Consider the following 15,378-nt stretch of genomic DNA (forward strand, 5'->3'; position numbering starts at 1 on the left):
AAAGTAGTAAGACAAACTTATCTTTCCAGTGCTGATGCCGCGCGCTCTCCTATTGCGGTCTTTGATCCTGAAATGAGCTGATAATTAATCAAATGCAGCGCTTATCTTTTGATTTCGTTGACGTGAACTCTGTTAAATTTAAATATAGCGCCGGAATTGAAGATCGGATTTATATCCGTTTTGCAACGACACATGTATGTGGCCAAGTGTAAATGGAAACGTTTTAACAAATCAGACAAGATATCCGATCAGCGAAAACGCATGAAATGACCAGGCGTAAACAGGCCCTAAAACATTTGATTAAAATGTTGAAAAGTGACTTTTCGCTCAAAGGCCGCGACACAATTTGTTGTGTGTGTGTGTGTGTGTGATCCCAAACCTAGTGAGCTGACTAGACAGACAGCATTACTAGACACCATCATATGACTCCAGAAACGCTCGGAGCGCACGGTGATGCCCAAAAATGCTGAACGCACCTATTCCCCAAAACGCTTAGAGAGAGAACGCGGAGACATTCGCTTTGACACAGTTTTGAGACATTAGCCAAACCAACAATTCATCGTTTGAGCTACCAAATGTTTCTACGAGTATTCAAATAATATCCTTGTTAGGTCCAAATCGCCTGAGAACACAAACGTGTTACATTAGACTTCTTCTGAGATCTGAGAACCATCCTCTTTAGGGACTTCTAGAAAAAGTCACACACACACACACTCCCGTCACAAACAGATCATTTTAAGAGTCACCCCACAAACACAAATATTAATGTGATACTGTACGTCTATAGCAGACGCTGCATGTTATTAAAGCGCGCCTTACCTCCTGCTCAGCAATGCGTTCGCATTCAGAGATGAAGGGCTTCTGCTGTAAAACTCTGGATGTGAGAAGCTTTGAGACGTGGCCTTTAAGAGTGATTGGCAGGCGGTGGGCGGGGCTCCACAGTGAGCAGCCTTCTGCGAGACGACATGAACTTCTCAGAGTGGACGCTTTGTCTCCTATTCCTTTGTGTTAGGAATAATAGCAAGCTTATTTAAAAACGGGTATAGGTGTCATTTTAATTTTAACTTAAGATGTAGTACATTTCTGTATACTAGAAAAGACACATTGTTATTCAGCTAACCTAGCTTTATCCGGGTTTTCCTTAAAAATGGATATACACAGATTAAATCCTTGCACGATATAAATGTAAATTCACCGATTCAGAAAGAGCTCCATAAGGCATTATGCTTTCGCAACAAGGATGAATGAAACAGGAAAGCATTGCATCTGTATCCTGTCCATTGTGCCAGACTTCCTGTGCTTGATCTCATTGGTGGACGTGGAGGAGAATACAACAGCTAGCACAGAGAATATTAGATATACAACATTTGTGAAAGTGTATCTGTGGAGCCAACTGAGACGAAGACAAGAGGAACATAAGCAAACATATGATGTGCTTTTGTTTGGTTTGAGTTAACAGCAGTGTTCTTTCACTTAACCACTGACAATAATCTTCCAGAGGATGTTTATCACATTATTTATTGTCAAACGGCAACACTAAATATCCAAACTATAACTAAATATCCAAACTCAAAGCACGTACCAAAACACCATAGTAATATTGTGAAATATAAGTGACTCACAGCACTGACTAGACATCAAGCGTAATAATTCAACTTTGTTGATGAGCATTATGCGTTTAACTGTTACTCGTGCTCCAAGAGGAATCAGAAATGCAAAAAAACAAAAAAACACCTCAAGGGCTTTTCATGGTTTTTGTGGATTTGAAAACATCAGCACGAGGTCTTTGAGGTCATTTCATACAACCTGAGTTTATCACATGCTTTGTTTGAGGTTTTGGCTTGAAGTATTTCTTCTATCAGTCTTTAAACACAGCAAGTAATATTTTGCGCAGTATGCGGCAGAACTCGAAGTACTTTAAAACCAGAAAAACCAGCGACTCCGCAAGCATCCTGGTGGGAATTCCTTATGAATGCACTTGAACTGAACAAAGACTATGTATATAGACAAACGATGTATATAGAAAACGCATTAGCAAACACTAGTCCTCAACAACAAATGAAGGTCCTGATAATTGTACAATAAAAAATAAAAAAATCATAAAAACAGTAAAAATGTCAGGAGCTGTGCTGTTTAAACGGCGGTACTGTGGTGGTTGGTAAAACCTGGTTTTGAAAGACGAATGTTTGAATGTGCTGGAAAACCCAGAGAAAGATGAGCAGGACGCTGACATACTGAATCCAGGCAAACTTGATCGTTTCCCAGAAGCCCGGCCGATAGGTAGAGAAACCAGTCAAGGAAATTAAACTTGAGCTGATCAAATCAAACATGAGTGGAGCGTCTAGGAATAATGCATAGAAGTCAGGAAGAGACATTTGCAACTCAGTCACTTCATGTGTCCAATATGTGACTAAATTAAAAGCATACAAGTTCCGGTCAAAACAATGTCATCCGAAAGAAACGTTTTCCCCTTTTTTTGGTATCAGGATTTTATTGTAGACCAGATGGTTGATGTTAGTAACCAAGCATGAAGCATACAAAATGTGCACTATATACCCTCAAATAGAGAATCTTTTACAAAAAAAGGATTTGTAAATTTCTGTCATAATTTAATCACCGTCATGTTCAGATCACTTTAAGAGATTGTTCTAATATGCTTATTTATTACCAGTGTTGGAAACAGTTGTGCTGTTTCTTTTTGAACCTGTGATACTTTTTTTCAGGATTCTTTATTGATTAAATAAAGGGAAAAAGAACAGCATTTATTTGAAATCCAAATCTTTTGTAACAATATAAAATGTATATTGTTAGAAAAGATTTCTATTTTGAATAAACTTTTTATTTGTCAAAGAATCCTGAAAAATCACAGGCTACAAAAATATTAAGCAGCACAACTGTTTCCGACACTGATAATAAATCAGCATTATCAGAGTGATCTCTGAAGATCATGTGACACTGAAGACTGGAATAATGATGCTGAAAATACAGCTTTGATCACAGAAATAAACTATACTTCAAAGCATATTAAAATAGAAAACTGTTATTTTAAATTGTAATAATATTTCACAATATTAGTGTTTCTTTCTGTATTTTTGATCAAATAAATGCAGCCTTGATGAACATAAGAGACTCCATTAAAAACATTCAAAAATCTTACTGATCTCAAACTTTTGAACTTTTTTGGACCCCATTGTTCTTCAATTAGCTTATTTGTGTTCCGCAGAAGAAAGCACTCTTTGTGTATTGAATACACATATCTAAAGCACACGTAAATGTAAAGGATATGTAATAGTCTCGACGGGATAGTTGATCTGGGCGCTGATCTGGAATGGAGAATCTGCAGCTCTGCCCACCGTCCACACGGGAACGACACCCGAGAGGTGAGCGCTCACTGACAAGACACATTTGAGATCGACAGAGATTTGACAAATAAGGTTTTAGTATTCCATAACAAAGAAACAGAAAATACAGCAACAGGTGATGAACACAGAAATAAGCTCAGAGCATCCTAGAGGAGGACGCCACTGAAAAATACAGCCTAGAGTCAATGCAAATCTCAGATTTTTGAAAGCAATGAAGCGAAAACAAGGACGGCGAGAGAGGCTCTGGACATATTCATGACAATAATGATATGTTCCTTATCTTACAGTTTCTCTGCTGGTAGAGTCTAATGATGTTGGCCAGGTCATATGTACTCGCAAACGGACTGGATGCATCGATCAGCGATACCTAGCAAAACACAATCTGCACTCAAATCAAATACGTTCCAAATAATTCCATTGCTGAATTTTTTTTATTCACGATCTTCCTGTTGACATGCTTTTGACAACATTGCAGCTTCGCAAGTCAAACCGGTTTCCAGCAATGAGTGAATCATCAGATTAATCTGTATGTAGGTCATACGCCGGGGATCTCGGGTTATACTCACGTTGTACATACTATGCAAACCTCGGTGAGGAAGAGGGCTTCGCTGGTTTAGCTTCAGGTCTCCGCAGACGAACAGCTGAGATCCTGGGACAGGCGAGGAATGCTGCACAAAGGCAAGCGTCTGCATCGCAACCGTAGACATTCGCTAGACAGACAGAGAGACAGATAAGTCATAGTTAAAGATATTAAAGATATTATATAAAGATATTAACACTGCACATTTATAGTGAGGCATTGGATTTGTGGCGTGTAGGAATGCACTGAATACACACAAACAGCTGGTATGAGAAGGTAAGGAGGAGCTGGATGCCGAACATCTGTTCTTCTGGCTTGAGTGGGATGTTGATTTGGAGCGTGAGGAGGTCAGATTTCCCATCCTGGTCTCTGTCCTCCTCCTGGACCTGAATAACGAACAAACCATGCTTTAATATGTGGCCCTGGAGCACTAAAGCAGTCCTAAGTAGCACAGGTATATTTGTAGCAATAGCCAACAATACATTGTATGGGTCAAAATTATCCATTTTTCTTTCATGCCAAAAATCATTAGGATATTACGTAAAGATCATGTTCCATGAAGATATTTTGTGAATTTCCTACCGTAAATATATGTGACCCCGGACCACAAAATGATGTATTCTGAAGTATGTATTATGTAAGCTGAATAAATAAGCTTTCCATTGATGTATGGTTTGTTAGGATAGGACAATATTTGTCCGAGATACAACTATTTGAAAATCTGGAATCTGAGGGTGCAAAAAAATCTAAATATTGAGCTCAATGTTTAGATTTTTTTGCACCCTCAGATTCCAGATTTTCAATTAGTTGCATTTCAGCCAAATATTGTCCTATCCTAACAAACCATACTTCAATGGAAAGCTTATTTATTCAGATTTATTCAGCTTTATTTATTCATAATAAATTGACCCGTATTACTGATTTTGTGGTCGAGGGTCACATATGCTTCCAGAGTTTACTATTGCAATAGTGCAAAAATTAATGACATAAAAAGTTTCGTTCTCACAGAGACAGATGGGATGCGTAAATTATCTCCCATCAGTCGATTAAAGTTGGGAAACGTGCTCCATGCTATATAGCTCCCTGCTGTGTCTGTTGCTCCGATCACGATCATGTCATACTGGAACTGAATGACTGCTTGCTCTTCATATGTGCTGCTCTTCAGCCAGAAGCCTGTTCGTAAAGTAGAGTCGCTTCATGTCATCACATGAGCTCTGGAATCTGGAAATTATTTGCTTGCAATAAAACGCAGTTTACCTTGACTTCTGTAAGCCACCAGAAGAGGCGAAATATACGTGAGGCATAACACCACACAGACAAACAGCGTCGCTCTCGTGCAGACGCGTGTTCTGTATCTTATTAAAGCGGGACGGGTGTAAACGTCATAAAAAGCCATTGTTGCTAATAACACTGCAGTAAATATTAGCTCCCATCCAACACCATTAAGCGCGTGTATATCCGGCGTGCATTGTCAAATACATTCACCAGCAACGATCAACAAAAATCTATTTCGTCTAAATAGTATAACACTTTTGGGGCAAAAACCTAATAAAGTCAAAACTTGTGAATAAGTTAGCAAACGAACCGGTGGCGCGGCGTCATCTGTTCACCATAGCAACAGCGCGAAACTCGGCCTTTTGCGAAGTATGCGCATTATTAGATATGAATTAATCTAAATCACGTTTACAAACAAAACTTATGAGTTTAATCACTCGGTTTCTGCTATCGAATAAGTGTAGCTGCTGCAAAATGTACGAACTCGTGTGAGAAAACAACCCCGGAATCGAGCGAATGGTACAGCCGCGCCGTGACGCAGGCGCGCTGTCGCGGTGACGTCACTACGGCTCGCCTGGAGACGCACGTCTGCTGCCGTTACGTTGTTGACGTTTTTAGTTTTGAGATTTCGTTGGCTTCAAATCATCAGATATTTTCGTTAACAGGTCGCTCCTCGAGCAATACCTCTGCAAAAATGAAATGGATGTTTAAAGAGGACCATTCTCTGGGTAATTCATCGAAACTGTCATGTTATTATCAACAACGGCCTGTCAGATGCGAGTAGTTATTGATCTGTTGGTCAGTCTGGTGCTTTTACCTGCTAACTCGATCTAGCTCAGCTTGCGATCTAAGACTTCATTTGTCTGCTGATGTCGGGCCTGTTGTGTGCTGCTCATAATAACGACATTAATAACGATAATCACACCGTAGGAGAGTCAGCCTCTGGTTGTTTTATCAGCATTTGATAACAGTGATTGTTTCTCTTTCGTTTTAGCATGTCATGTTTAGCATACAAATGCATTAATGTTTTATATGACTTATATGAGATATTCACATGTCTAATGTGTATGTAAATATTTGGTAATTGAGCTTATGTTACATGTAACTAAATTACGCAATGCAATTACAAAATAAATGTAATTGTAATCCGTTACAGTTGCTGATAAAAAATGTAATTAAATTACAGTTACTTATGAAAATGTTACATCTGATTTTTTTTACACACACTCGCATACAGATTTGATTGATTCCTTTCATAAATCGCAGTGTTTCTTGTCATAACTAACAAAGATTTCATTTTAAAAACAGTATCATAGCTACTAAACTATTTCTTATTATGGTTTTAAATCTGTATTTAACCTCAGAATGACCTCAAAGTAAGTCTTATTTTGTGGTAGCTGTGCTTTAAAATTAAATTATTATAACCTTATTCAAGTGATGAAGGATTTCGAAAGTGACAGTAATTAGTGTTGAGTACTGTAAAGTTAACCCGGCCTGCTTTTCATGTTTGAAACAGTTGAAAATATTAGAAATTTAGAAAAGTAATCAAATGTAATCCGTTACATTGCATTAATAAAGTAATTGAAATAGTTACACTACTTATTACATTTTAGATAGGGTAACTTGTCATCTGTAAGCTATTATATTTCCAAAGTAACCTTCCCAACACTGTTAGTTACACTGTCGAACAATGTGTGTGCTTGTGTGTAGTCTTAAATCTATTTATAATTATTAAAAAAGAATGCGGATGAGTATGACTAATGAGAATCCATTCGTGTTCCAAACACTCTCTAATGAATATTAATGATGTGAAGAGCATTGCATGGTGGCTGATCGATGTCTTGTCTTTCTGCATCCATCATTCAGAGCACAGGTGTGTGGAGTCGGCCAAAATCCGCAACAAGTACCCAGACAGAGTTCCTGTGAGTATGATATGAAAAATTCAACATGGCCATAGCCTTCCCGATTTTAAAATGTATGATGATAAGTCATAGTAACAGAGCTTATCACTGTTATGCACGTTTGGGGAAAATCTAAGTTGTGGATCAGAACAAACCAGGAGTCATTTCTCATCTGGAAGGAATGGGGTTGTCACAATAATCACAGTTTCAGTAGTCGATACCAATGCCAGTGACATTTGATGATATTCCCATAAAACCAGTATGCTGTTGAAAACATGCCAGTTATCAGATAAAATAAACAAATTACCAGGTCAATTAAGGAAAACCATTAAACACAATTATATCACACCATGGAAAATTATTAAGCATCTTTATTTGTCACTGACCCATTGTTATTTGACTAATAATAACCATATCATAGACAACAGCAGGTCTAAAGACCCTTTCACACCAAACGTAAATATTTGGCACAAAGTTTGTTTGTTTTTTCCTTTGGACAGTGTGTCATGCTATTTTTCTTCATCCTTGCAATAAATAAATCTAAATCGATTAGATATCAACATTTCATGGTGCTAATGCACTGAAAGCTATTTGCCAACCAGCAATAAACACCAAAGGATCTTGAATCAGCATTGAAGATAGATGTGAAGTGGCTGTTGTCTTTTTTCCTCTCCACACATACGGAGCACAAGCCTAAATCAGCAATGTTTGCAGTTCATGAGCCTTTGAACTACAAACATAACCTGCAATCAATGAGCTATTTGCATAAAATGTTCTGCAAACATTCATCATTTTCATTTGCGTAAGACATTTACCAACCAAAAAAATCCAGAAAAAACACTTTATATAAAGGTTATAAATTGATTTGCATTTCAGTGAGTGAAATAAGTATTTGATCCCCAAGCAAAACATGACTTAGTACTTGGTGCAGAAACCCTTGTTGGTTACTTATTTCACTCACTGAAATGCAAATCAATTTCTAACCTTTATATAAAGTGTTTTTTCTGGATTTTTTTGGTTGGTAATCTGTCTCTATCTGTTAAAATAAACCTACCATAAAAATTACAGACCCTTAATTTCTTTGTAAGTGGGCAAACTTACAAAATCAGCAGGGGATCAAATAAATATTTTCCCCACTGTATATACACATATATACACTATACTGCCAAAAGTATTGAGACACTTCCTTCTAATGAACAGGTTTGACTACTTTAGTAATTTCCACGAGTACAAATCTTAATGTTTAAGCATATAATGATATTCTAGGGAATTGTGTGCTTCTAATTTTACCGCAGCAGTTTGGACAGGACCCTTTTCTATTCTAACATGACAGTGCCTCTGTGTATAAGGCAAGGATCAAAAAGAAATGATTGATTGAGTTGGTGTGGAAGAACTTGACTGGTCTTTACACCTCTGCTGTGACTTTAAATGCTGACCCTGAGCCAAAAACTCATCGCCAAACACCAATGACTTGTACGTACACTATATGGACAAAAGTATTGGGACACCCCCTTCTTTAGAACAGAAAAAGGCACTTCCAAAACTGTGGCAACAAAGATGGAAACATAATTCATGTATTTAAAAATTGTATTTCCATCCCTGTTGCAACAGGTTTGGAAGTGTCTAAAATGACTGCACCCATATGTACAAGTCATGGGTGTTTGAAGTTCATACAAATCCTTTTTAAGAGAAGAAACAAAAATGTGTGAACATTGTGTCATGATGAAAGGTACTGACGGGACAGATGTGAATTTGCCCAGGTTAAAAAAAAGTACACTTCCATAATGTACTTAAAGTGCTCTGTTTTCGCGCACTAATTTTGTACTAAATATACGAAAATGATTCTTTAGTGCTTTTTAAGATCAACTAAGTATACTCAACTGTGCTATTTTGGGACACCATGAATATGAACTAAAATGCGCTTTTAACATACTATCTCTGTATTTATTTACCACTTGTAGTACACTTGAGCCCATCTTTCATAAACTAGTGCACTCAAGTGTACTACAAGTGGTGACTAAAAACATTTTTTAAATAGAGATAATATGTTAAAAGCGCATTTTAGTTCATATTCCCGCTGTCCCAAAATAGCACAGTTGAGTACACTTAGTTGATCTTAAGTTTATCTTAAGAAGTACTAAAGAGTCATTTTTAGTGCAAAATTAGTGCGCGAAAATAGAGCACTTTAAGTACATTATGGAAGTGTACTTTTTTTTTTTTTTTTACCTGGGTGTGCAATGGCCCTCTTTACTCATCTTGCAAAGAAAACTTTTTTTTCCAAGTAAATCAAAATTCATAGAAAAATGGTGAAGTTTGAATGTTTTTTTTAACACTGAATGTTTTTACTGTCAGCTGTGATTAAATTCCACCATACAAAATACACAAATGACTTTAATGTCTTGTCTGTGTTTCCTTTTTTATATTTATTGCAACAATAATTGTTGAGCTTGAAAGTGCATTGCAGCTTGTGCCATCTCTTGTGTTGAGTGAATGAGCTTTTGATTTAAGGCCGACAGATGCTTGTTTCTCTCTTGGTGTGAACGGACCACTCGTTGCTGATTCTGTGTGTGCGCAGCAGTCAAAGCAGTAAAACACCTTCACATCATCATTAAAAAGTGCATGCTTTATAACATATGACTGCCTTTGTTTGCTCTCTCTTGTGTTTATCAGGTTATTGTAGAGAAAGTTTCTGGTTCACAGATTGTGGACATTGACAAGCGAAAGTATCTGGTCCCATCTGACATTACAGTGGCTCAGTTCATGTGGATCATCAGAAAGCGGATCCAGCTGCCTTCTGAAAAAGCCATATTCCTTTTTGTCGACAAAACTGTCCCTCAGTCCAGGTAAAATCCTGTTTTATTTATTACAAAGACTCTACTAAGTACAGTGCCTATAAAAAGTATTTAACCCGCCCGGACTTGACAATGTTAATAATATCGAGTCTGTGTCAAAAATATCAAATTCAAGGAACACTCGAGTTAAAATCAATTAACAGCACTTGGGTATAATGTCAATTACCACAAAAAACAGTCTCACAATTAAATCATTTCACAAAATTCGTGGTGAGAGTAATGCACTTACAGTGTTAGAACATCAATGTTAAAATACTGTTTCAAAAGCATGACTGAAATGAGACTAGTGTGATGCACTGGATTGCAGTCAGAAGTTATTACAAATGCTCAGTGGTGATTGATTAAAGTAAGTAAAAGTGTTGAATTATTCTCATTAATAGCTTGAAGCTAATTGTAGCTATAATTTCTCTGTTACCCGTATACGATTATATTTCATGATCTATTTTATCAAAAGAAATCACAAGTTCATAAGAAAATGTTTAGTGTTCTAAAAAGATGTTTAGTTATAGTAACACAATGTATATCGGGATCAGAGGGATGAAGGCAAGCCATGTAATGCCACAACTTACAAATCGGCGTTCAGATCATCTTTTCTTCTGACAAAATCAATGTAATGGCAATATTTCCATCCGCTGAATGTAAGCTTTTCCATATTCCAAGCTTGCCTGCTGACTTCATGTGTTCACGAATTATGAAAATAAATCTAGGAATTATTGGATTGTTGGATTTCAGATCAGCAGGGGTTGACTAGCTGTAACTAGCTGTTTTATGGATGGTAACTGTAATATCTTATTAGTAATTACACTACTAGCTACACTACTGCCAAACACTAATTACTGATGTATTTTATGCTGTGAAATAAAGCGCGGAAATATCTTGAGCTTGTTTTAAACACAAACCTTATTTGACCAAACACCCATTGAGGATGGTGGAAGCACAAGTACTAAAATGTGATCTCGATTCTGGATTTTGGCCTACAAAACTGGGTGGGGTGAAAACTTTTTTTGTATGCACCAATAAATTAAAAAAAACCACTACCTTTTAACAGACCAAACTAAGCACATATCTCATGGCAAATATTCCAGGAAATAAAGAGGACAATGACACACCGGCTATAGGAATTCAGTTTTCTGAAACATCTGCAGGAGTCTAGTATTTCCTTATACAGCAGACATGCTCACAATGTAGATTTATTTGAATTGCTTCCTGAACATGCAACATTCAAGCTGATGAAACACTATAGGGCTGTGATTGTGTTCATTAACTGAAGATATGGCATCAGATTTCATATGAAAGAGAAGGAATGTTTTCCTGTGACGCCGCAGGTCACACCCAACATCCTCCTTTTACATCCATTTATAAATAATCTCTATTTACCTCCTCCACCTGCCATCTCAAATAGACTCACCTGATATTCTCTAGTTTACTGATGCTTGAGAACACCGCAAAACAACAGGCTACAGAAGTGAACGGGGTTTGTTTTGTTTTTTAGCAAGGATTTATTTTGGATTAATCTGTTCAGAGGTATTCGTTGTTGTGCCTCCTTTTGATGTTTGCACACAAATTGTGATTTTCCCTGCCTGTCGCTTAGTGGTTCAGTTCACACAAAATACCTGTGCATTCGTTCATTTTATTTAATTGAATACATTAACCTATATGGTTTGGACAAGTGAAAATCTGCATCTATTTCTACGAACGTCAAAACACTTACGATCCCCATTGTTGTTTCAGTCTGACTATGGGGCAGCTCTACGAAAAAGAAAAAGACGAGGACGGCTTTTTGTACGTGGCCTACAGTGGAGAAAACACGTTTGGATATTAGGATCCCTGCATCATCCCATGCTGTGCAACACATCACTCCCGTTTCTTTTGGACTGCGCGATTGGGAACAAGATCGACTCCTCTGTGAATTAACCACATAGCAGATGTGTTTGTACCTCTATTGTCACATTGTGCTCTGAAACATTAGATCGACTGCATTAGTGATTTTTCTTCTTTTGGTGAATGGTGTTGCAGTATTATTACAGACGCTTAATAATGTTGACACTGACAATATATAGTAACTTTTAATGTTTTAATTTATCTGTATTTTTCCCCTGTAAATTATATATTTAAGATAATTGAAAGGTAAGGTAGCTGGATGACCTAACCAATAAAAACAAACACCAAAAAGTAAACCGACTGTCAATATGATTTATTGAGACCCACTATTTCAAAGAATCTTTTTCACAAATAAAAAAAAAAAGGTTCTTGAGGTCAATCATACAGGTTTGGAACAACATGATGAGAATTTTCATTCAACTATCCTTTAATAATATAAATACAAACCTCATGGACCAGAACATACACAGTTCCAATGTAAGCTTCAAGGCAAAGTTCACCCGATACTGAAAAACGAGATAACTCGCCTGATACTCTTTCTCACACCACAAATGCAAATACTGACCGGGGCTTTCAGTCTAACAAAAACCATACTATGGAAGTGTTACACAATAGCTTTCCACTGAAAATCTTCCCCTCGTTCAAACATGGCTGATCATGAGACATTTGAAAGCCAGTGGTGTTTGGCATCAATGAGATTTGAGAGCTACGGCAGTGGAAAATCTTCCATTTCAGCTCAAATGTTTCTCACACAAAGCTCCTGTAGGACTTTAACAGATTTGGAACGTATAGCGTAGTATACATATTGCTTTTTTTGGTTTATAGCCCCTGGTCAATATATACTTTTGCTGAATGGAGAACAGAGCGAGCCTGCTAACATCTTTTATAATAGAAATGAACAGAGAACAGAAGATAGAAATGGCAACCCGGGTAAGTAAACTCTGCAAATTATAAATTTTAGTTGCTTTTACAGTTCTGCTGTTTTAAGTACAGCGTTGGGAAGGTTACTTTGGAAATGTAATAGGTTACAGATTACAAGTTACCCTTATTATTACATTTAAAATGTAATAAGTAGTGTAACGATTTCAATTACTTTATTAATGTAACTGATTAATGTACTTTTTGGTTACTTTTCTAACTTTCTAATCAATGTTTTGAACTGTTAATCATTTTGAAACTTGTAAAGCAGCAGGGTTAACCTTACAGTACACTGTAAAAAAAATCCGTAAAATTTAGAGTAAAAAAACTGCAGCTGTGGTTGCCGGAATTTTACCGTAAAAAATACGGTAGCAACGTTTTAGGTTTTACGGTTTTAACTTAAATTTACAGTTAAATACCGTAATTTCATTAACTGATATAATGTTAATATACCAACCTATTGAAGTACTGAAATCTGTTTTGTACCTTTGTAATACACTGATAACCACCAAATGCAGATGGTGATGAGAAAGTCACATGATGAACCAAAGGCCATCACAAGCAGCTTTTAAATAATAACATATATAGAAGGCGCACAGTGTCATTCACACAAACACTAAACACCATCATGGCAACACACATTAAACTTAAATAATGCAATAAACATTAATTTAACAACATTAGGTGTAACACACAACCCTAACACACAAAACTGATAAGAAAAAACTAAGAAGAAACATAGTTATTTCAACAAAAAAACATCAAATTTGAAATGTAACGCAGGGAATTCTGGGAATGTCAATTTACGGTTATTCACTGTAAATTATACGGTATTTTTCACTTCCAAAAACGGTATACTACCGTAAAATTAATGTCCAATACATGTAATGTCCAATACAGTTTTTCACCGTATATAGTAGGGGAATTTACCGTTAACCATTTAACAGGTTTTTACTGTAGCATTTTTACAGTCTTTTACCGTTAAATTCACGGTCATTTTTTACAGTGTAGAGTTCAACACTGATTACTGTCAGACTTTTAAAATCCTTAATCACTCGAATTAAGATCATAATAATTTAATTTTAAACCACAGCCAACACAAAATCAGATTTTAGCACATCTTTTTACTTTGAGATCATTCTGAGGTTAAATACAGATTTAGTTTCATAAGATATAGTTTAATAGCTATGATGCTGTTTTTTAAATCAAATCTTTGCATAGACAGCAAACACTGGCATCTAACAATGCTTCAGAAGAAACAGTTAATCTTAAAAAATAAAGCATATACATAAACCTAAATAGGAAATGAAACAGTTATCGAATAAGCATGTGTCCTAAACTCCTGAAACATTGGTGTCTCATATTTTAAAGCAGTCAATGCAATTTATGAAAGAAACCAATTAAATCTGAATCTGTGTGAAAATATTCAGATGTAACCCCTCTTTGTAATCATTTACATTTTTAGAAGTAACTAAATTGCACATTTTTTCTCAGTAACCGTAACCGTAACAGATTACAGTTACATTTATTTTGTAATTAAATTACATAATTTAGTTACATGTAACTAGTTACTCCCCAACACTGTTTAAGTAGCACAGTATTTTACAATTTTTTTTTTAACATTTATTTATTTGATCTCTGCTGGAGCCTGGAGTATAAGACACAGCTTTTATTCATGTGATCCGTTCAGGACACTGATATGGTAAAGTCTAGTCCGCTAGGAAAACAGCAGCAGTTCTGGCGGGCTGCGGGGCCACAGCGGGAAGACCTGCAGACGCAGCTGTGTCCAGGCCTGCTGATACGGCCCTGCTTGTAGTCCCAGTACGTCTTCAAATCTTTTCCACTTCAGCGAGCGCAGAGAAGAAACAAACACATCGATCAGACACAACAGATACACAAACAACACCTGCGCGCTGTAGGGAGAGTGCAAGAGAGGTCAGAGGTCAACGTGACTTTAAGGACAGGCATGCATGGCATCACGTTTCTGCTTCAAACAAACAATCTAATGCTAGAAACATACTGTACTCTACACAAACGGCTGGCCGACGTATTGCAAACATCCGGTCCCATTGTTCAGTTGGGGAAGGTGACATATCATGAAAATATGACTTTTTCCATGTTTAAGTGGGTCCCCGGTGCATCTACCAACCCAGAAAGCTTGTGAAAAAATGAGCGCGTCTGAGTCAGATTTCGCTCCCTCTGTGACATAGAAAGGGGATCTTATTATAATATTACCACTTAATCTGCATGTTTCCACCCACGGCGCCGCCATTGTGTTTCCGCAAGCGACAACGGTGTACCAGTTCTAACTCCATGGTGAAAGTTTGAGCAAAACATTGCTAACTGTTCTGTCTTTGGCTGCACAGAGCACCGTTTAGTGTCCCAGCTTCAGAGGAGGCAAGAGAGCAGTGGATTTATTGATTTATTTATAATCAGAATCAGAAGAGCTTTATTACCAAGTATGTTTACACACACAAGGAATTTGACTTGACGACAGGAGCTTCCAGTGTAGAAGAAAGTACAAACATAGTGCAGACATACATGATAGTGCAGACATACATAGGAATAACACAGTAGGGATGTAATATAACACTAATATAATATAAAAA

General features: G+C 36.9%; 3 protein-coding genes across 3 annotated transcripts in view; 1 reads left to right on the forward strand and 2 right to left on the reverse strand.

Annotated features, from left to right (window-relative positions):
- LOC107728422 (carbohydrate sulfotransferase 6-like) overlaps nt 1-1,135 on the reverse strand; it is an 8,109-nt gene extending 6,974 nt beyond the window's left edge. The window contains exons 1-2 of the mRNA XM_016538582.1: nt 1,121-1,135; nt 820-1,001 (exon numbers count right to left, since the gene is read on the reverse strand). The gene's annotated coding sequence lies outside the window, so the exon portion shown is untranslated. The remainder of the gene's footprint in view (nt 1-819; nt 1,002-1,120) is intronic.
- Nucleotides 1,136-1,502: 367 nt separating this feature from the next.
- On the reverse strand, nt 1,503-5,727 carry LOC107728421 (transmembrane protein 231). Its single transcript, XM_016538581.1, has 7 exons — nt 5,200-5,727; nt 4,949-5,115; nt 4,200-4,328; nt 3,929-4,072; nt 3,648-3,729; nt 3,286-3,391; nt 1,503-2,280 (listed from the first exon to the last, which is right to left on the reverse strand). The coding sequence occupies exons 1-7, from the start codon at nt 5,336-5,338 to the stop codon at nt 2,118-2,120; spliced, it is 930 nt and encodes a 309-aa protein (XP_016394067.1). The 5' UTR covers nt 5,339-5,727; the 3' UTR covers nt 1,503-2,117.
- Nucleotides 5,665-11,886, forward strand: LOC107728423 (gamma-aminobutyric acid receptor-associated protein-like 2). The gene is made up of 4 exons (XM_016538583.1): nt 5,665-5,945; nt 7,084-7,139; nt 9,789-9,961; nt 11,702-11,886. Exons 1-4 carry the CDS (start codon nt 5,912-5,914, stop codon nt 11,790-11,792), a joined length of 354 nt encoding a protein of 117 aa, XP_016394069.1. The 5' UTR covers nt 5,665-5,911; the 3' UTR covers nt 11,793-11,886.
- Nucleotides 11,887-15,378: the final 3,492 nt, after the last annotated feature.

Source organism: Sinocyclocheilus rhinocerous, unplaced genomic scaffold, assembly GCF_001515625.1.
Source record: "Sinocyclocheilus rhinocerous isolate Xijiao unplaced genomic scaffold, SAMN03320098_v1.1 scaffold126, whole genome shotgun sequence".
NCBI lineage: Eukaryota > Metazoa > Chordata > Actinopteri > Cypriniformes > Cyprinidae > Sinocyclocheilus > Sinocyclocheilus rhinocerous.

Bases quoted from the DNA above. Each gene is read 5' to 3' on its own strand.
- LOC107728421 (XM_016538581.1), bottom strand. From the start codon at position 5,338: ATGGCTTTTTATGACGTTTACACCCGTCCCGCTTTAATAAGATACAGA. The intron at 4,073-4,199 runs GTGTGTATTCAG...CTGTCTGTCTAG, and splicing joins CCTTCTCATACCAGCTGTTT to CGAATGTCTACGGTTGCGAT. The intron at 3,730-3,928 runs GTGAGTATAACC...GTGTTTTGCTAG, and splicing joins GTTTGCATAGTATGTACAAC to GTATCGCTGATCGATGCATC.
- LOC107728423 (XM_016538583.1), top strand. From the start codon at position 5,912: ATGAAATGGATGTTTAAAGAGGACCATTCTCTGG. The intron at 5,946-7,083 runs GTAATTCATCGA...TCCATCATTCAG, and splicing joins TAAAGAGGACCATTCTCTGG to AGCACAGGTGTGTGGAGTCG. The intron at 7,140-9,788 runs GTGAGTATGATA...TGTGTTTATCAG, and splicing joins AGTACCCAGACAGAGTTCCT to GTTATTGTAGAGAAAGTTTC.